Source organism: Geotrypetes seraphini, chromosome 18 (assembly GCF_902459505.1).
Source record: "Geotrypetes seraphini chromosome 18, aGeoSer1.1, whole genome shotgun sequence".
Classification (NCBI taxonomy): Eukaryota; Metazoa; Chordata; class Amphibia; order Gymnophiona; family Dermophiidae; genus Geotrypetes; species Geotrypetes seraphini.
This window is the reverse complement of record NC_047101.1, coordinates 5,920,232-5,942,688: the sequence shown is the minus strand read 5'-3', so window position 1 is coordinate 5,942,688 and position 22,457 is coordinate 5,920,232. Positions and strand designations below refer to the sequence as shown.

At 44.1% G+C, this 22,457-nt stretch overlaps 1 protein-coding gene across 1 annotated transcript in view; it reads right to left on the bottom strand.

Moving 5' to 3' along the window:
• PPP2R2B (protein phosphatase 2 regulatory subunit Bbeta) overlaps positions 1–22,457 on the bottom strand; it is a 129,339-nt gene that overhangs the window by 19,316 nt on the left and 87,566 nt on the right. The window contains exon 5 of the mRNA XM_033926831.1: positions 2,453–2,630. Within this exon, the coding sequence (XP_033782722.1) occupies positions 2,453–2,630 (178 nt within the window). The remainder of the gene's footprint in view (positions 1–2,452; positions 2,631–22,457) is intronic.

Genomic DNA, 22,457 nt, shown 5'->3' with positions numbered 1-22,457 from the left:
CCGATAATAATTTGAAAAACAGTAATCCCATCTTATTCTCTAGAGGGCCTATTTTTAACAAGTTAAAAGCAGGTATCATAAATTATATAAGAGATACAAGGAATGGCAGGGTAAGGGAAGGTTTTAGCCGGCTCCACTGTAAATAAGGGCTGAGTGCTACCATTAACATAATAAGGTATGATTTTTTCTTTTTTTTTCTTTTTAAGGTCTGGAATTAAAGTGCTGCATGGTTGCTGATCCTACAGTTCCCACTGACAGCAGAAAGCTGCTATTAATTTAATCCTGAAAGTGCATCGGTATTCATATTTCTTTTGTCTTTTAATACCATACAGCCAATTCAACAGTGGAAGCCCAGAAAACCTGCTCTTTGTTCTCTGCTGAAAGGAGCATTCTTACACGTCAAGTGGGGGCTGTGCTTTTCCACAGGAATCTCTCTTCCACTAGACTGCCTCTTTCCTTAAAACACCCAGGGGAAACTACTCTATACAAAGAAAGAAAACCTCAGTGACACCCTTGCAATGACATACAAACCAGAGCTGGAAAAGCGGAGAAAAATCTACAGCCATCCACTCCGGGAGGAGGAATGACTGAAAAAGACGCCCAGCTCCACCAAAGGTGGTTATTCAGTGCAGAAAATATGAAGAAAAGTGCTATACTGGGGAGACAGGAGAGATGCTAAAGGCAAGAATCAACTCCCTACATCAGACACCACAAAGAAAGCCAAGGTGACACCTCTGAGTGAGCTTTTCCAGGACCAAGGCACTGCATCGATGACCTTATGGTTAGAAATACTAAGAGGATACTTTAAAACAATGCAGGAGTGTAAGACCTTGGATGAAATACTTGGAGACCAGCAAGAAAGGACTTGGAAACATAGAAACATGATGGCAGATGAAGGTCAAATGGCCCATCCAGTCTGCCCATCCGCAGTAACCATTATCTCTTTCTCTCTCTGAGAGATCCCACGTGCCTATCCCAGGCCCTCTTGAATTCAGACAGTCTGTCTTCACCACCTTTTCTGGGAGACAGTTCCATGCATCTACCACCCTTTCTGTAAAAAAGTATTTCCTTAGATTACTCCTGAGCCTATCACCTCTTAACTTCATCCTATGCCCTTTCATTCCAGAGTTTCCTTTCAAATGAAAGAGACTCAACTCGTGCACATTTACGCCACATAGGTATTTAAACATCTCTATCATATCTCCCCTCTCCCACCTTTCCTCCAAAGTATAGAGATTGAGATCTTTAAGTCTGTCCCCATACGCCTTATGACGAAGACCACGCACCATTTTAGTAGTCTTCCTCTGGACCGACTCCATCCTTTTTATATCTTCTTGAAGGTGCGGCCTCTAGAATTGTACACGGGATTCTAAATGAGGTCTCACCAGTGTCTTCTACAGGGGCATCAGTACCTCCTTTTTCCTACTGGCCATCCCTCTCCCTATGCACTCTAGCACCTAGCGTTTGCTGTCATCTTTTCAACCTGTTTGGCCACCTTAAAATCATGGGTCTTAGTGATCTTCACACAAATACAACAACATCCCCCTGATATTCAGCAGGTGCCAGTCAGCACTTTTAATGTCTGCCACCAGCGTTGAACCTGAATATTCAATAGCAGGCCATATTCAGCCTCTGGCATTGAGTATCCATTTTTTTTAAGCTGGTTAGTGCATGCCTGGTTAACTCAATATTCAGAGCTAATCAGCTATGCATTAGCTCAAAAACATAGGCAGCTATTTAGGCGGTCCTATCTTTGTTGCTCTCCAGTCATGGTACATGGCCTTGTCGTGCCACTGGGGCTTGCGCACATCTGAGAAGGTGAAAGCTGCGCCGTCAGTAGTTTGACTACTAGTAGGGCCTCCCAAGGTGGAGGGCTTTCAACGGAGATGTCAGACTAACGATGTACCACACAGATGGGCAGTGTTGGAGGCGGAAGATTGCGTTTGATGCAACAATGGTGACAACATCGAATTTATACTGTACAGAAGAAAGGCCCGGCAATCTACTTCTGTATTCTGCTACAAAAACTTGATGATGTTCATCAAGTCAGTAAGACTCAAGCACGAATCGATGTCACTTTTGTTGCTAACACTAGTTGATTAGTTCTGAATATTGGCACTACCTGGACTCTGCCCCCGAAATGCTCCTAACATAACTGGCTTGCACTTTGGTGCTAACCAATCATTTCCAATGAAAATAACCACTTAAAATCTGTTGAAAGCCACTGATAAGCGAGTTAACTAGTTGGTGGCCATTTCCAGCCAGTTAATTCACTTTGGTCACTTTACCCCATTCCTTACCCTCTTCCTCTTCTGGCCTAGCTCGTGTTCACTTCCCCAACTTTCAACACTACTGAAAGTTGAGAACTCAATGGCTTAGACATCTCTCATAAAAGCAATCCTCTTTGGACTGGGTGTTAAAAACCACATGAAAAATGTTTGGAGAAGGATACTAAAACTTCTGTTGGTTATTTCAAGGTTCCAAAGGTTTATCCGCAAGTCATCAGCTGACATGTAGGTTTCATAGTCACTGTTCACCGATATTGAGTTGATATGATATGTGTGTGCATTCGAGAATACTCTTCTGGGCGTGGCTTCTACCATTAAATCCATGGGTCTCAATATGGGTACCTGTGGAGAGAAGCAAAAAAAGCAGTAGCATTAGAAAAATTTTAACAAACAAGAAATTTGCGCCATGTTCAAAGCTGAATATTACTCAACCTAATTTTACCAATTTTAAATAGATAGGAAAGTCTATTATTGGAATGGTCTGGGGTATAATTACTGTGTGATGAATTCACAGTGCATTAAATAGTGTGAAACTTCACCTCAGCTTCTGCTGCTAGAGTTTGCCTAATTAGAATCAAAATGGCCTCTTTCTCCACTGATGTCTTATTAAAGTGGTTGATGGGTTCGACTTAAGTTAAAATTAGCTCTGCCATTCTTGCTAATGCCTGGACTGATTGGACTGCATGTCATATGTCATTAGAAAGGCAACAGAGGAGGTGAGCGGGGAACACTGTGGTATTAGCTTGCAACACCAGTGTAATAAAAAAAAGTGTGACACAACAGAGCTACAGTAGTAAAGTGTTAATGTTAACTCACCTTGACCTTTTCAGATGTAAGCAGGGCCGCTGCAATAAATTTAGGCAACCAAGGGGAATCTTCACCTCTCAACACCAAGATTCAGGACTAAGTTCACATGCCTCAGCTACAAAACGGTGTTTGGTCTATCCCCAAGCTACCTCATCCCCCACTTTAAATTAAATCACAACATTAAGAACTCTCGCAGAATTCATCTGTTCGCCTTCCCCTCCCTAAAACTATGTCATCTCAAACGATCCGTTGACAAAACCTTCTTCTTCCAGGCGGCCAAACTAAACTCATGGCTTGCCCAAATTATACTTGACGCCCCCACTTACCTGGACTTCAGAAAAAAGCTCACTTATTCCACCGACAGAATTCCTACTCCCTTCAATACACATGAACCTCCAAACCAATTAATTTCACTGATCGGTATCTTTTTTCCCTCTAAAATAAAATAAAAAAATAAAAAAAGAAGCTACCCTCCTATTGTACTCTATTGTATATTCTGTCAACTTCATTGACCTGTACACTCCAAAAATTGTTAATTCCTGTCAACTTCAATGACAAGTACATTCCAAAAATTGTTAATTTCAATGTTATCTTCGTCTGTAATCTTATTAATTGTTGTGAACCGCCTAGAACTCTCTGGGTATGGCGGTATACAAAATAAAGTTATTATTATTAAAGTTATTATTAAGTACTCCCCGCTCTCTCCCACTTTTATTTTGATAATTCACTTAAATCATCATGATGATGCCTCTACAACTCTCTCGGAAAAATCCAGTAAAAACTTCTAATTAGATATGATACTTTTTAAATGTTAATCCTAAGGAACTTATTTTAACCCTTTATTTGGCCTTGTTGCTCAGAAGCAACATGAGCCTTCTATGGCTCTTATGGGAGATCTGCTTCTCCAAATGCCTGTTACCTTGGCACGGTTGGTCTCGTTCAACATCAAGTTACGTAAAGCAGCCGTTTCACCCTTTGCCAATCAAAGGGTTAAACAAGAAGTCTTTATTGAACAGACCAAGGGAGGACAAATACAACGTCCATGCGATATCAAACAGGTACAAAAGCAGTACCAGCAGCGGTGAGAACTCCCAACTATTTTAACCCTTTATATGGCCTTGTTGCTCAGAAGCAACATGTATCTTCTATGGCTCTTATGGGAGATCTGCATCTCCAAATGCCTAGTACCTGGCACTGTTGCTCTTGGTCAACATCAAGTTACATAAAGCAGCCGTTTCACCATCTGCCAATTAAAGGATTAAAAACCTGTCTGCATGTAAATAACAGCCAGGAAGTAAATACTTTAGGGGGCCTTGGGTGGAATGGATGGGCTCACGCTCCCACTCCCACCACCACCACCAAACATAATATCTTGGGTGGAGGGAACTCTTGGGTCAGAATCTCCAGATCATCAGAACACTGCGGCAGTCAGCTGCTATGCAACCAGTGGCCGATGCCAGCACCCCATCCATGCTCAATTCTGCAGGACTCCAAGGGCGTCTGCCTGTTCCTCATGACTGCAAACTCAACACTGACGCACTCAGAGGCAGCAGAATGATTTTTTGTTTGGGGGAGCCCAAGGTCTGTTCCCAACCCCAGCTTCTCCACCTCTCATACCTACCAGCCCAAAGTCTCTCCCATCCCCCCCAACACTATGAGCTCCAGCAAATCTCTCCTTTCCTCTCTCCCATCTTGTTTTGACTGCACTGTTGTTATTGCAGGAGAGGGAAGTAAGAAAATAAACACCTTAGGGGGGGAAGGAGGGAAAATTTGGAGGTGCCATTGCACCTGTGGAACTCCCCCATTCTGACACCTATGAACATACTACTCCCATGGGCGGGGACAACCTTGACGCATAGGGCCAGCTTTTGACACAGTTAATGACACCTAACTCGTCTCAAATATTTTCTCTTGTGCCTGAAAGCAAATATTTCCGTTGGCTAGAAGCTACCAAACCCTTTCCAACTCTCAAAGAAAGGTAAAGTATCATGCTGGTTTGAGATGCAATCTGATATACCAGCCAATGTGTTCACACCATGCTTCGACCTTTGCCTTCACGTTGCTCCTTCACAACGGAACAATAAAGGTCAACAAGAGAGCTGCTACAGAAGATCAGAAAAGATGTGGTGTGGGGAGCCCAGGGACCAAGCTAAGAAACAAATTTTATCATCTATGACGCTTCTCTAAATTGAACTGCTCAGGAAAGTGCTGGCGTTCGCTTCGTGCGACGGACAAAGATAAAACGGTATAGCTGCTTCCAGTTGACCCAAAACAGTTGACATCCAGATTCATCCTCTGCTCATCTACTTCTCCAAATTGATTCAAAAGGCAAACATAGATATTGGGAGCAGATAGATACAGTATAAAACGGAAGACAGAAACGACTTGGCAGGTGCAGCCTTTGGGCAGAGTGTCAAATGTGACTCGGCTTTGGGGAGGGGGCGGGGCAGGTGGTGTTTCTCTCTGACCCCGAGATGAGCTCCTGCAGTGCTTTATTCTGGCATCAGTCATCTGTGTATTTCCCCCTAGAACATTTTCACGGCGGTCAGAAAGGAGTAGGAAGAGAGAGTGTGCACTGGGGGCTGGGTGGGGGGCTATGACTATGACAGTCAAGAACAAGTGACTCCATGACACAGGACCTGCCAGATTGGAGCCAGGCTTAATGTGATGGGCCTGCGCTCTAATTCAAGCTGACACATTCAATGATGCTTCGTTTGCTGGTGAAGGAGTGTGTGTACCATCTGGGGGCTTGGTTTAGGATTTTGCCAGAGAGGCAGGAAGCAGACTGACATTTCTAGCTTGCTGTCACAGACAAGATGTTTTGGAATGATAAAGGGTTCAGCCGTTTCCTCCGCATGAAACTCTTTTTCTCTGAATGCCACCTGCTACACTGCTCACACCTACTCATTTCTGTTCAGAAGCCTTGGGTTAATATACAATCATCACAATAGAAGTGGTTTTCATCTCAATAGCTCTGCATTAATACAGTACGACTGATATTCCGTTTCTCCATCGCACATACCTAGGCAGGCTCAAGGCGACTTACAAAGAGAGGAGTGGAGAGGGAAGGGGAGAGAAAGGGGGAAAATTTGGGCAGGGAAAGATCTAAGAAGTTCAAGTGTCAAAGAGGTTGGCTTTCAGTTTTTTTCCGGAATGCGGTGTAGTTGGGTTCTGTTCTGGTCGTTTCAGTGAGGTCGTTCCAAGTTTTCACTCCTAGGAAGGTAAGCATGGAGTGAAAGATTCACTTGTATTGGAGATTCTTTGTTGAGGGAAGGTTTAGTAGGATCCTGTTAAGGGATCTGTGGGAGGTAGACCATGCCTTTGAGAAGAGTTGGATGAGTGGAGCTGCTGAGTTTCCGTGAATTATTTGGTATAAGATGCATAAACTTTTAAATTTTATTTGAGATGGGATGGGTAACCAGTGTGGTTACCTGATGAAGGCTGATATCGAGTGTGATTCCCAAGGCTTACATTGTTCCCTCTAAGCCAGTGGTCTCAAACCTTCTGCAGGGCCACATTTTCGATTGGAGGGCCTCAGAAAAAATAGTTAATGTCTTATTAAAGAAATGACAATTTTGAATGAGGTAAAACTCTTTATAGTTTATAAATCTTTCCTTTTGGCTAAATCTTAATAATAATATTGTCATTTATAGCTAAAGAGACATATGATCAAGAAACTGTTTTATTTTACTTTTGTGATTATGATAAACATATCAAGGGCCTCAAAATAGTATCTGGCGGGACGCATGCGGCCCCTGGGCCGCGAGTTTCAGACCACTGCTCTAAGCTGAGCAGGAGATCTCCAACTGCATTGCTGCCAGTGTGTTTTCAGTTATTAGGGACAGGCAGGATCCCTGGAGTGCTGCACTGAAGAGCTTGCCTGTCCTTCACTATTGGAAATGTGATGGTGAAACAGCACCCCCTACTGGCAGAACTGTAGATGGAGGTCTCCTGCTCAGCATAGAGGGAACAGTGAGGATGAAAGGATGGATCCTACAACATGGGTCAATTTTACAACTGGGCACCTCTATCTATGTGCTCTGAGGACGCATGGTAGGAACTTATATAACAGAAGTTGGGCACTCAGGCAGGGCCCGTGCTAGACATGATGAGGCCCAAAGCAGATGCTCGGGAGGGCCCCCCCCCCAAAGCTTGCTTGTAGGTATTCAGACAGGTTTGGAACTCCCAGTTACAGGGGCTCCAGGGCAATTGCCCTGTTTGCCCACCCTTAACGCCTAAACCCAGTATTGACACTCCAGGGCATCTACCGATACAGGAAGGATCATGGGCGTGCTTTATTTATTAACTTTTTTACAGAAAGGGTGGTAGATGTGTGGAATAGTCTCTGAGCAGAGGTAGTGAATACAAAGACTGTGTCTGAATTCAAGAAAGCCTGGGAAAGGCATGTGGGATCTGTTAGGGAGAGGAGGAGATAGAGGATGCTGCGGATGGGCCATTTGGCCTTTATCTGCCATCATGTTACAATGTTTCCATAACCATAAAGTTCTATGACATCACAATGCAGCTGTGAAGAGCCTTAGCCAATAGGGAGAGGAGGAGATAGTCGATGCTGTGGATGGACCATTTGGCCTTTATCTGCCGTTATGTTTCTATAGATTTTGACCTCTTCTATATCAGTTGATCCAAAGAGATTTCTTTTTCTTCTGCCGTTATTTAAATCCATTTATTCGTTTAAACAATCCATATAAAATGGAAGAAACCCCTTCACAGGTGTCGTCCATGTAAGTTTTGTTAGGCCCCATCCTAGACAGACTCAATTGATTATCAGCCTGACACAATGCAGCAGTCCAGTTTTAACCAGGAATGGAAAACATGGCCTCTTCTGGACTGTCATAAGTTTGGTGGGATTTTAGATGTTGTTGCAGGATTTGGGGAGCTAAGTGGGACTCCTCTGTTTAATTTTACGTCTGTTTTGGGTGTCATTTATTAACCATTCGTAAAAACAAATTCCCCTTTAGGTAGGAAGGGAGTGATTTAGGACTCTAGTGTTTAACTAGTGTATGAAAAGGGATAGATTGCAATGTTTATTCATTTTGTAATGTGTCGAATCTGGGTTTTACCAGCAAAAACAAATCATCCAACCAATGCTTGGTTCAGTTCAGAAAGTAATTGATCTCTGATAGAAGCGTTATGCAGCTGTACACCAGAACCTGCACAGGACGGCTGCTACCAGTGGAAACATCCAGCCCAAACGACCTGAAATGAATCATTTTAATACACAAGCTACAGAAGTCTGGTCCTTGGGCAGGGGACACATTTCATCATATAGCCAGGCAAACCGTGAGCAGAGTGGTCTCTAAAATACGTCCCTTGCTCCATTTCCGAAGGACCCTGCGTGAAAGTATCTGGCACCGTATGCCAATTATTAAAGGCTAATTTTGTGCAACTAGCCAAATCACCCCCATACGAAAGCTGTCAGACAAAATATATCACTAACAAATTAAATTATGCTCCAGGTTGTTGGTTTTTTGGGGTAGAAAGAGTGGCAGTTAATTTTTTAATATTATTTTCTTAAATAAATGGCTACATCTTTATGCAGCAAGGACATTTAAGTGCTCAAATATCTTTGTCTGTATGCGATATTCAGAATTTTTCCTTTTTACTGAAGGCTTACATTTCAAGAACTAATGAGGTGTAATTTCCCTTTGCATTACAAACTCTTCTCTCTGCGGGGGTTGGCTGTGCTCAGAAAATCATGTTACGTTACTCCGATTGACCTTGGTTATTCTACCAAATCCCTGTTACTTTTCTTTAAAGCTCAGATAGTGTAAAAAAAAACAAAAACAAAACATAATCACAAATCAATCAGATAATCCCAACATTTTAAGATTTTATATGGTCCTGGGACACAAGTTCCCATCTTGTGTAGTTAGGCAAAGGTTGAGTCCTCGCACCACTGTCTTTCAGAAAGAACAGTGTGGAAATTTGGTCTTGATAAATCACAAAATTATAAATGGTTAGAACTGAAACAGGCCATTCAGGCAGGGTTCCCTGAATGGAAAAATCTTAATAATCAATGTAGTTTAGAGTTCTTATGCTTTCAGATGGACTTCCTGGGACTCCAGGCTGCGCAGTGGTACAAATGAATATCTGGATTCATGAATAAAAAACCAAAGACAGGTCTTAGAGACATTTGGAGCATTGAGATTAAGCATCAAATTTCTGCTTCTCAATGGCCACGAATTTGGTCTTGGAGGATGAGATGTACAATGTCGGCATCTATGAGACAAACATGGTTCTTACTGTTGCATAGAGCATTCTGGACCCCTGTTCATTTAAAAAAATTAGATAGCTCTAAGTCTGATAGATGTTGGCATTGTCATCTTGAAGCAGGGACTTTAGACCATTTATTATTCTATTGTCCATTTATTATGGAATTTCGGAAATAAATTTGGAGTCAAATAAATTGTTTATTAGAAAATCATGTGGCATTATTTGGTATGGAGATGAGAGCTAAGAGTCAAATATCCTCTACAAATAATAAATTATTGCTCATTTTGACAGGAGTTGCCATACAACAAATAACACTTAATTGGAAAAGTTGGAATAGATTGAACTTTAGTTTTTGGTGGAATTCAGTATGCCATATTTATAAAATGGAAAGAACATTAGCCATTCGAAAAGGGAACTTTAATAAATTTCAGGATGTGTGGAGGCCATTATCAGATTATTGTAAAGAATGAGTGTATATTTTTCTTCCCTGATTAGTACAAATGGAAATTGGGCGGGGGGAGGGGGGTATTTATTATTGGAAAATGTTTTTATGAAATATAAAAGGATGGGAGGGAAGGGGATAAATTTAATTTGATAAGATTAATTGTAGAATTTCAAGTGATATATCTATGTTAAAATGTTAAAACCAATGTTGATGTAAATTATAACATGAATAAAGAATTAAAAAAAATAAATAAAAAGAATATTGTGGACCAAAACCCGGGACGAACAAAGGCCTGGCACATCACTTTTGCATCAGTTGTTAAAGGGAGGACACGATCCATTACAGATCAGTCTGTTCACGTTTTCTAGATGCTTCCTGGTGATATTACCAAAGGTCGTCTACAGGGTACTTTCTCTGTCCCCAGTGGGCTCATGATCTAAATTTTGGTATCTGGAGCAATGAAGGGTTGAGAACTAGATTCAATTAATGGCACCCAAAGGTTGGCATTGGGCTGATCTGTACTAAGCAAGTAGTCTATAGAGGGCGCTGTGCATCGAGGGTCCTTTACAGCAGCGTTTCTCAACGCCGTCCTTGCCAGTCAGGTTTTCAGGATATCCATGTTGCATTTGCCTAAACTTGATTTACATACCCTGCCTCCATTATATGCAGATTTTTTTTTTCATGCCTATTCATTGTGGATATCTTGAAACCCTGACTGGCAAGGGGGGACTCCAGGACCCAATTGAGAAACACTGCTTTAAAAAAATATTAGCTCAGTGCATTTCACGCCTAATTCTGGATGCACGCGTTGACACTAGTTTCATGGGAAACATGTAAATGCCTAATTTCTGGGAATACTCCTGACCTGCCCAGCCCCTTCCCCTCTTTGGATGAGCAGGTATAGAAGAGGTCAAAATCCATCTAACTTGTTTCTCACGTGTGTTAGAAGACGTGAGACTCTCTGTAGGGGGACCTTGTTGTGTCTGTATGGTGGGTGGGCATATGGATTTTTTCCTTCTGGTAATTTGGTTTTGTGTTCACCTCCTTTCAGGAATGAACCATTGAATGGGCTAAGCAGATTGCATACAATGTCTGACAAGCTGCAAAGGAATAGCATTCCTAAATGGTCTCCTAAGTTTTCGGGTCTTAAGTGTAAGTGAATTTTCAGCTGAAAAACTGGGCTCTGAAATATAGGTGAAATTAGGCATTGAGAGGGGATATTCTATAAATGGTGCCGAGAAATGCTGTTTGAAATGGCAAAAAACTAAAAATAAAGTGCCTACTGGTGCTGAAATCACGTCTAAAGAGGTGTTTTAAGCTGAATGCTAAAGTAGGTGTGGCCAATGCCAGAAGTGGTGTTAGGCAGCCTGATTCATGCAAAGATAGATGCCGCAAATGTAGGTCTGGAAAGCCTTGGCCTACTTTTCCAGCGGCTATCTTTGCCGGGGGATCCCAAAAATAGGGCACAGTTTGCCATCAGCCGATCGCGGCAGCTGATCGGGGATTCCCCTGCTGCATTCAGCTGAACTGGCAGGGAGATCCCCATTTCCTCTCTCACTCCCCCTCCCGCCCACCGAATCCCCCCAGCCCCCATCCAAGCCTGACACCCCCCCAACATTCCCACAGCCCCCCCCCCCCTTCTGACACGAAGCACACGCCCCAACACCCCTCCACACACACCCACAAAACCCGGCCTAATTTACAGGCACCTACCTCTACGACACCTGGCAACTCCTAGGCGCTACTAGGCAGGATTCTAAAAGTGGCGCCTCGCGGTTGTTTCACAATCTCACCAAGTGGCACCTACAAATGCAGGTACGCTTAGGCAATGTTTATAGAGTCTGGCCCTTGGCTCTGAGTGCCAAATTCTTCGTCAAAGCCATATTATTGGGTTAAACTAGGTACGAGATAGGGTTCTTTGAGCTAAATTGCTTTGACCTGCAGGACCTCAGTTCCTGTACAGGGCGGTAAGCTTGACATACAGAACTGTATAATATATGCAGCTTAATTGGGGACATTGATTAAGCCTGGGGAGGGATAACTCGATGCCACTGATTTATATTTTAGTCTGATTGGTTTCCTAGGGGAGGATCCCTCAGCTGAGGTTTGGCTGAAACGGTTGAGGATTTATATTCTAAAGCCGACCCAAGATTAAAAAACCAGCAAGCAATTCCTTGGCAACCGTTAATCGAATGAAGCAGAAGAAGGTGGAACAAGAGGTCATGGCATCTTAAAAGCCGAGGAAAAACAACATTTTCCACCAGCGCGATCTCTATGTGGTAGGAAAAAAGTGGTGGGGTGGCACATGAAAGTGATTCAACCCTGTCCAAAAACAAAGGTCATATTGTAAGAAAATCTAAGTACAAATGCACCAAGGGCTGCTAATAACCTCTGTTGTACAGGGGCAAAGTGAAACAGTCCGTTACGCCTTGATATTTTGTATTTGTTTAATCTGCTTTTCTGGCTTTCTCTCTGCCTCTGACACAGACACACAACAATAAGTAAAAGTCCTTACAATATAATTCCCTAATTCAGTGGTTCCCAACCCTATCCTGGAGGAACACCAGGCCAATTGGGTTTTCAGGCTAGCCCTAATGAATATGCATGAAGCAAATTTGCATGCCTATTACTTCCATCATATGCAAATCTCTCTCATGCATATTCATTAGGGCTAGCCTGAAAACCCGATTGGCCTGGTGTTCCTCCAGGACAGGGTTGGGAATCACTGCCCTAATGAATATGCATGAAGCAAATTTGCATGCCTATCACTTCCATCATATGCAAATCTCTCTCATGCATATTCATTAGGGCTAGCCTGAAAACCCGATTGGCCTGGTGTTCCTCCAGGACAGGGTTGGGAATCACTGCCCTAATGAATATGCATGAAGCAAATTTGCATGCCTATCACTTCCATCATATGCAAATCTCTCTCATGCATATTCATTAGGGCTAGCCTGAAAACCCGATTGGCCTGGTGTTCCTCCAGGACAGGGTTGGGAATCACTGCCCTAATGAATATGCATGAAGCAAATTTGCATGCCTATCACTTCCATCATATGCAAATCTCTCTCATGCATATTCATTAGGGCTAGCCTGAAAACCCGATTGGCCTGGTGTTCCTCCAGGACAGGGTTGGGAATCACTGCCCTAATTGACCGATTAAAATTTTGTTTGCCAACAATGTAATTACAATATGAACCTGCAAATTAAAAGGCCATTGACTTGTCTCTTCCTAATCTGCTCAAGAAGTTGGAGCGCAGACGAGACGTTAATACGGGAGGAAGGTAGCGAAATGATACGTGCGCCCACGTTCTCGGAGAATTTAAAGTTTTACAGAACAGCTCATGGTCGGGAGTCCCGGATTAAAAATTCCAGAGAACATGGACCAAAGCCTCTGAAGCTGGGCCTTAGCACTCATCCAGATTAATAAGGGGCTACCGAACCATTCCTTAAATAACTGCTGAATGACAGCACGAGAAAAGCTATTCTTGACCAAAGCCTGATCGATCATTTTGTAATGCTGGCTGGAATGGAGTAACCTGTGCTTTCAGAAGCTTAGGCATCTTTCCACAGTATCTGTTTAGATAAAAGCATACTTTTTGTAACCTTAGGATACCAGGCGAGCATCGACGGGCTACACAAATATATTTTCTTGGACTGGTTTGAAGCCAGAGCTGGAACTAGCAGGGACACACTTCAGACCCTCAGCAACCTTCTCCTAGTCAATAAAGCAAATTTACACAATAGGTATCTTCAAATTTCAAATGTTTTGCTTAAAACTTGGCTACTTTATCATGTCAAAACAACTTACAATCCTTGCATATTCCAATAAAGATACAAAGAAAAGTCACACTTTACAAACCCAGTCGATTAATAGAAACATGATGGCAGATAAAGGCCAAATGGTCCATCCAGTCTGCTCATCCGCAGCATCCACTAAGAGATCCCAGGTGCCTGTCCCACGTTTTCAGACACAGCCTCTCTCTCCACCACCTCTACTGGGAGACTGTTGCACACATCTACCACCCTTTACGTAAAAAAGTATTTCCTTAGATTACTCCGGAGCCTATCACCTCTTAATTTCATCCTCTGCCCTCTCATTCCAAAGCTTCCTTTCAAATGAAAGAGACTCGACTCATGCGCATTTACATTCCATAGGTATTTAAACGTGTGTATCATATCTCCCCTCTCCCGCCTTTCCTCCAGTCAGGGCCTGATGCACCGGAAAGGGGATGGACCACTATTTTGAAGAGGTGGGCAGCTCTCCTGCCATTTCTTTCTAATAAAAGGTACAGGATGTGGAGTCCCCGAGCTGGGTGGCTGATCCACGAGGGATTTTTTGGGGGGTGGGTGGGGGGGGGGGGAGTTTCAGTGGTCCCATGGGGTATTGGGAATCCCGGGGGGGAGAGCTCTTTTGGGTGGGGTCCATGGAAGGAGGGGATCGGTGGGAGAGAGAGAGGGATGAGGATCTTTTTTTCATCGGTCATCGGGCTTTTAATGGCAGTCTGCTGTGACAGCCTCACTTTCCTGTCAGTATCTGTCAATCAGCATTCAGACGCTGCCAGAAAAGTTTGTATAGGAAGCAACACGTTTCCTTGCTGTGCATTACAGGGAGCGCTCTTAGAATCCGTAATGGATTTGCATAGGATTCTCGGTGGCTGCTACGAAGATTGGTAGCAGCCACAGAGAACCCTTACGAGCACTGGCAGAAGAGTTTCCTTGCAAGTAAGACTGGTTAAAACCAGTGTAAATTGCAAAGAAACCTTTTGTGCATCGAGGCCTTAGAGTTCGGAATGAAATGCAAAGATCCCTGGAACAGAGGAGAATGTTCACCTTCTGTTAGCACAAATGGGGGCCTCCCAGTTCCACAGATGTTCACCTCCTTTTCCTAAACTGCAAACCAGTTGGCATCGAAACCTTGAGCATCTGAAACGCTCTTTCTTCCCCCCGTCTTTAACTCATTACATGCACCATGGTGCTCACCCTGTCAAATGGCGAACCTGTGCTGCAGCGTGAAAGGGTAAATGGGTTTACTTTAATAAATACGCTTAGCTGCTCTTGACAGGACTGTCGGCAGGAACCCCGCTGAACTTTTCACTTATCGTTTAATTACCAAGACGAGTCTTGGCACAAACAGTCACTCAGGCTCCAGCACAATTAGGGCTATTCATAGCGCCTTCAGAAACAGCAGCCGCTCGTGCTATTGTGCGAAGCTTTGTGCCGCGCAGGGTGATCTAAAAAGAGCATCGTTGCCTGCGACACCAAACTTTGCGTCTGATGCTAAGCTCTGGCAGTTTCTTCTTCCCCTTGCTGTGTATTTTATTGGAGTGCTTTTCCTGGTTCTGTTTTCAGCCAGTCGCTACGCACCATGGGCTTCACGTTTCTGATCCCCTGGGGCAAAGAGAAAAAGAATCTCATTTTCCTGCTTTCTTCCTCTCTCCAGTCCTTTTCCCCTCCTCCCTTGATCATTAATTTATAGCGTGAAACAACCATTGCTTTAAGAAGTGAAAATCTCTTTCCTAAAGTGCTGGCTCTCTCTGTCTCTCTCTCTCTCTCTCTCTCTTTTGGCGCAAAGCACCGATGAAAAGGAGGAAAGGGAGTTATGTTATACAATGATGTGGGGGAAAAAATCAATAGCTGTTAAAGCCTGGACTACTGTATAAAAATATCCAAATTACTGCCACTCCAGCGAGAAATTGCAGTTCAAAATGTGTTCTGTGGAGCAAAGCATTGTGTTGCAGGCACTGTGGCCAGGGGATTTTTGTGATTTAGCAAACGCGGGCACTGCGGCAATTGGGTTTAGGTATGGTTTGTGCCCTGTGGCTTGGCTGACACTCTGTGTGCTCCAGTATAGGTCGGAGATGCGTTTCTTTTCTCTTTCTGGCACACCTGGAATGCGCTGCAGAGGCGACGGACAGAGGGTGAGACCTAAACATTTCAACCTCCTTACAGGTTTCTCTCCCAGCCCTCATAGCAGGGAATTCCAGTGTACCCAGTATTCCAGTTGGAGACACTATGGAATTGGTGATTTCCTTTATCCCCTCAATTTATACCCTTGTGTGCCCAATTTTATGCTGAGTGTGCGTAATTGTGCACACAAGTTACAGAAGACCTTAATTGACTAGTTATCTGCTGAATGGCACTAGTGATCAATTTTTTTGGCAAAAATTGGCATAAGAACATAAGAACATAAGAAGCGCCATCTCCGGATCAGACCTTCGGTCCATCAAGTCCGGCGATCCGCACACGCGGAGGCCCTGCTAGGTATACACCTGGCTTATTTTATAGCCAACCATATCTTTATATGCCTCTCTCAAGGAGATATGCATCTAGTTTGCTTTTGAAGCCTAGGACTGTCGATTCCGCAATAATCTCCCCTGGGAGAGTATTCCAGATGTCAACCACTCTCTGTGTGAAGCAGAACTTCCTGATATTAGTCCTGAACTTGCCCCCCCTTAGCTTCATTTCATGTCCTCTTGTCCGTGTCAAATTGGACAATGTAAATAGTTTTTTCTGCTCTATTTTGTCGATTCCTTTCAGTATTTTGAAGGTTTCGATCATATCCCCACGCAGTCTCCTTTTCTCAAGGGAGAACAATCCCAGTGTTTTAAGTCGATCCTCATATTCCAGTTTCTCCATACCCTTCACTAGTTTAGTTGCTCGTCTCTGCACCCTCTCCAGCAGTTTTATATCCTTCTTTAATGTCCCTTGGTCGGTATTCTATAACCTTAGTGGAGAACTCCGTTCCTCAGATCAGCTGCTTTTTTCTTTACCCTTCTCCTCCACTTCCAATTCCAGACTTCATTCCTTTCATCTAGGTGCCGAGTTATTCCATCAAGCCCCTTCCCTTACCCACCTTTTTGATATAGCCTTCAACCCATAACCCTACTCCCCACTGCCTACCAACCCAGCCAGCAGATTAACTGTTCCCCTTAATTGAATCCATGACATCTTGTTTGTCTGTCTTGCCTGTTTAGATTGTAAGCTTTTTGGAGCAGGGACTGTCTTCTTTCTGACTCTGTACAGCGCTGTGTGCGTCTGGTAGCGCTATAGAAATAATTCATAGTAGTAGTGTGAAGAGTTTCAGTCTTTGGGAAGCAGAGCTGAGATTGTGATGTCATAATGCCTCATTCCACCAATAAGAGCCAACCTCATCAGTGATGTCACAATGGCTTGATTGTCCTGTACTCCCCTCTGGCCTCCAACCCATCCAGCTGATTAACCGTTCCCCTTAACTCTATCCATGACATCCTTGTCTGGTTAGATTGTAAGCTCTTTCGAGCAGGGACTGTCTCCTTCGTGACTCTGTACAGTGCTGTGTACATCTGGTAGAGCTATAGAAATAGTAGTAGTAGAGGCAGGGGAGGGACATGCCCGGCAATTATGCGCTAAGATTACAGAATATTGTCATTTGCACAAGTAACTGACAGCATTTAGCCGGAGCATTTATACCAGCCAATGAGCTAGCAGTAAGAGGGAAATTCCAGAAATAGTGCCTATATTTAGGTTCTGGTAGGTGCCCTACTGGCGTCTAAATAATACACACTGGAATCGCATAGATTTGCATCTCAAGGAGGCAGTGCATGCGAATCCATCTCATACATATTCATTGTGGGTATCCTGAAAACCTGACCTGGCTCCGGCTGTCGAGGATCGGAATCGCCCACCCCTGGCCTAGGTGGTTTACGTTCAGCTTCTCAAGCATTTTCCCCCTGTCTGTCCTGGTGGGCTCACACTGTACCTGGGGCAACAGGAGATTAAGCGACTTGCCCAGGGTCACAAGGAGCGGTGTGGGATTTGAACCCACAACCTCAGGGTGCTGAGGCTGTAGCTTGAACCATTGCGCCACACACTCCCCTTTGCAGGAGGCTTCAGATATGGTAGGTGCTTTCTTGACGTTTAATGCCAGCACCTCTTCACAGAACTGCCCTCACACCGACTGCATCCACTCATGCATTCAGCTCTAAAATTGCTTGCATAATTTGGAAATGAATGGGTGACTTCCCTTTGTTATCCATCATGAGGTAATAAGCGAAGTATCACGGCCCATTGCACGGCTTGTGAATGGAAAATAATGGAGGGAAGTTTTCTTCTTCACATTTCCTGCACATTATCATTTTTGGACTAGCCGTGATCTGTGCTACGTTGCTCGTTGTCATAAATATTCTAGCATCGGTGATTCTGAAACCCGTCCTGGGAGACCCCCCCAGCCAATCGGGTTTTCAAGATATCCTTAATGACTATGCACAAGGCAGATCTGCACGTCTGTCACCTCTGTTATATACAAATCTGCTTCATGCGTATTCATTAGGGATATCTTGAAATCCCAGGACAGGCCGGAAGTGATGTCAGAGGGAGAACCACTGGGGTCGCAAGGAGCACTTTAAAGTTGTAACTCGTGGTGGTGTACAACGAGGTATGGGGGGAAAGGAAGGGGGGCGCACGCAGCAGGGGCTATCGGGGAAGGAGCAGGGGGCGGAGGAGGGGCACCTCCCATCCTCGCTACGCCACTGCTGTGTGTGCTCAGCTTGAACTTAGGGTACTATAACAAGGCCAGGCCCCTTCCCACAGGTAGAGGCCAGTTTAGCTTTGGAACAGGACAAAGGGAGACGAGGATAGCGTAAAGTGAGTTGGGGGGGGGGGAAGAGATTTAGGAAAGGTGCTGGAGGGGTCAAAGAGATATAGAGCTGCTGAAAATTCATGGATCGTGGGCGCAAAACTATTTAAAGACGTCAGCCTTCAGGTGTCAAAAATGACTGTAAATGACCAGAATAGCCTTAGTCGGTATTCTATAAGATCTCGTTGATGCGCATCAGCGACGAAAATACCACCATTTACATGCCTTAATGCTGCCTAAAATCAGGCAACCAACCCCACGTTCTATAAATGGCACCTAAGGTTGGGTTTGCCATGGCAGACCCAGTTATGTGCATAACATAAGAGTCGCCTTACTGGGTCAGAACATCTAGCCCAGTATCCCGACTTCACGGAGGCCAATCCAGTGCCTGGCAAAAAACTCAAAGAGTATCAACATTCCAGAATCTCAAAGAGTTGCAGCATTCTGGAACCCACAAATAATAGGAACATTCCATGCGGAATCCCTAAACGTGCGTCGTTAAAAGCGGGCTTAGTTGGGGGGGGTGGATTGTTGCCATGTTTTCAAGTTAGGTGCCTGTTTTTGACTTAGGCGTGGGCATTTAGGCCACAAAAACCCTGACATAAACACGGTGCACCTAAGAGCCTGTGGCCACCTAGGTGGTGCTATGCACGATTCTATGAGCGTCGCCGCTACCGGCACTAAAACCCGCGCTACGCGCTATTTCCCGATTTGTTCAGACTATGTCAATCTTTTCTGTACAAGACTTAGGGCTTGGTATGAATAACTGAAAACTGATAAATAAAATAATTTTTTTTAAAAATAGCTGTGCTCCACTGGGTAGTGCTGAATCGGCCGCGATGAATCGTCCAAGACTCGAAATCCACATATTTTAATAACAATATCCACGTAATGAAAAAAATATCCCCGTATCGTGCACATATGTAAAAGCCAACAAGTATCTGCCACTGGCGTCTCGACACGGCCATGTTTCGCGCAACAGCGGCTTGAGCTGTTTCCATTTCCTTCTGCCCTCAGACATTGCTGCAGGAACAGCTAAGGCTCTTCGTCGACCTTCAGACTGCACATTCTCTTAAAACTCGAAAAATGCCCACTGATCTTTGTCAAGTTTCAAGTTTATTCGTGGCTTGATATACTGACCCTCACGTGTATCTGGACGGTTTGCAGCTCGGGCCTTGGTTTCCACTTTTCTCTGCCTTAATAATGGAGGCAATCCTGTTCAACGTTGAACCTGAAGATTTTTTAATACGCTTCTACATTGTTACCCGTGATGGTGTTATTTTCCAACCGTGGCAAAATTAAAGGGATGATGAATACGATTCTTGATTTTTTGACAATTGCCTCTCCAGTGCGTCCTCTCAGCTGTCCCATCTCCAGAACTAATCTTCAACTCATCTTCCCTTTGTGTAATAGCAAAGTGTCGGCTTCCATGAGTCAGTACACAAGTCAATCAACAGCACGGTATTAACCTTGTATCAGAACATCTTGGTCTTTTTTTTCCCCGGGGTTCAGGCCTATTCGGCAACATTAGATTGATGACCATGCCTGGTGACCTCCTGTGACCTAATTTATTTTTGTTAATTGAAAATGTACATATCCGTGCAGGGGAGTCATGTCAGCCCTGCAATGCCTTCCCTAATAGGAAGAAATCAATGGAGCAGGTAGACTTCTTGCTCTCCCTGTGTGGAAAGGAACTAGTGCAGAAGACAGCTCCAGCTTTCTGAAAGATAATTATGAGTTGCTCTCTAAAACGGTGTCAGGTCAAAAGCGCGCCGGGACAAAGGTGCGCCCAGACAATTGAGCACAGCGCGGAGGTGCGCGCCGCTCAAAATTACTGTTTTTAGGGCTCCGACGGGGGGGGGGGTGCGTGGGGGGGACCCCCCACTTTACTTAATAGACATCGCGCCGCGTTGTGGGGGCGTTGTGGGGGGTTTGGGGGTTGTAACCCCTCCCACATTTTACTGAAAACTTCACTTTTTCCCTGTTTTTAGGGAAAAAGTTAAGTTTACAGTAAAATGTGGAGGGTTACAACACCCCAAACCCCCCACAACGCTGACGCGATGTCTATTAAGTAAAGTGGGGGGGGTTCCCCAACAAAACCCCCCCGTCGGAGCCCCTAAAAACAGTAATTTTGAGCGGCGCGCACCTCCGCGCTGCGCTCAATTGTCCGGGCGCGCCTTTTGTCTTTCGCGCCGTTGTCTATGAACCTCTAAAACTGGGGTCTAAAAACGCAGGATTCCAGGAAGGTGGGCCACCGGGAGTGGCTCATTCTTTTCCAGGAAGGGTGTCATAGGTATGGAATCTGGTACAGGACAAGTAGCTGGTTTTTGGAAACAATAAATGCCTTTACTGTCTGCAAGCTTTAAATCTGCAACATCTTGTAGGTCGATCTACGCTGCTTGACGGTTGCTACTCTATAAATATTAGGATTTATTTATTTAAAATTTTATATACTGTATATTAACTATACGGTTTACAAAGATTACAATCATAACAGGTTAAACACCACATACAGGCAGAATTGCAGACGGCTTTCATAAAAAAATGAAGAAAAAAAGAAAAGAACTAACCCAGGAAAGCGCCAACAAAGAATTGAGTTTTCTGCATTTTCTTAAAATTCTTGTGTTATTTTTTTTTCTATCGTCAGGCGGCAGAACCGTGGGCAGCCCTCACTTAGGGCCGTATTGTGCATCTGGCATCTCCAAAACCGGCACCGGTTGCAGAATCGCGGCCACGTCAAACATAGGCGCCAGGGCTCTGAAGGCCTACATTTCTGGGTGCCTAGGTTTGCTGGGAATCACGGTTACGGAAGCACAGAAGGATGTCTAAGGTGTTGGCCAAGCCTTCCTCGACTTTAGGCATCCCGTAGGCACCTCTGTGGCTGCAATTAGTGTGCTGGTTCGGGAGGCGGCTACATTTTTTTTGTTTTGGGGGCTTTTAAGGTAGGTTTGGTAACTTAAGTTAGGTGTTGGTGCAGCACTTACCGCTGGGCCTGATTCTATAAACAGCATCTAGGTTGGCCTAATCACAGATGCCTAGTGACGCCCAACTAAAATCTGTACACAATCAAAATTGACTTAATTGGTATGATCATTAACCACACCATGAAAAAACGGTTAAAAACATAAAAAAAAAAAATAGTTAAGTAGGGCTGCGTGCAGAATACTGCACGGCGTCTACCAGTGCCTAATGTCCTGGAGAAATCCACTGCTTATTCCTAGGTTAAGCAGCATAGAATCTGTTTTACTACTTGGGATCTAGCTAGGTGCTTGGGACCTGGGTTGGCCACTGCTGGAAACAGGATACTGGGCTTAATGGACCTTCAGTCTGTCCCAGTATGGCAGCTCTTATGTTCTTCTGTGATCCAAGTATATAACAATCAAGCGATCGTGACATCAATGGTGAGGTTGGCTCTTAGGCATTGGTGGAATGAGGCATTATGACATCACGATCTCAGCTCTGGAATGTTGCTACTCTTTGGGTTTCTGCCTAGTACTTGGGACCTGGGTTGGCCACTGTTGGAAGGTGGATACTGGGCTTGATGGACCTTCAGTCTGTTCTAGTATGGCAGCTCTTATGTGAGCCAAGTATAGCACAATCAAGCCATTGTGACATCACTGATGAGGTTGTCTCTTAGGCATTGGTGGAATGAGGCATTATGACATCACGATCGCAGCTCTGGAATGTTGCTACTCTTTGGGTTTCTGCCAGGGACTTGGGACCTGGGTTGGCCACTGTTGGAAACAGGATAGTGGGCTTGATGGTCTCAGTATAGCAATTGTTATGCTCTTATTAAAACCACAGTTCAAATCCTGTCTCCCACTAATGTTCCCTGTGACGCTGAGCAATCCTTCATCACTTGAGATTAGAAATCGTTAAACATAAGGGCGAGCCTAATGTACTTGAATCTGTAACTACCCTCGAGCTTGAATTTATAAAAACAAGCAAACATATCTAAAAAAAAAAAAAAAAAATCTGAATCCAAAATGGCAAACTCAATTTTTTTATTACAAAGAAACAAATAGGGACCATTTTTCATGGTACATTACAGGGATTTTTAATTGCT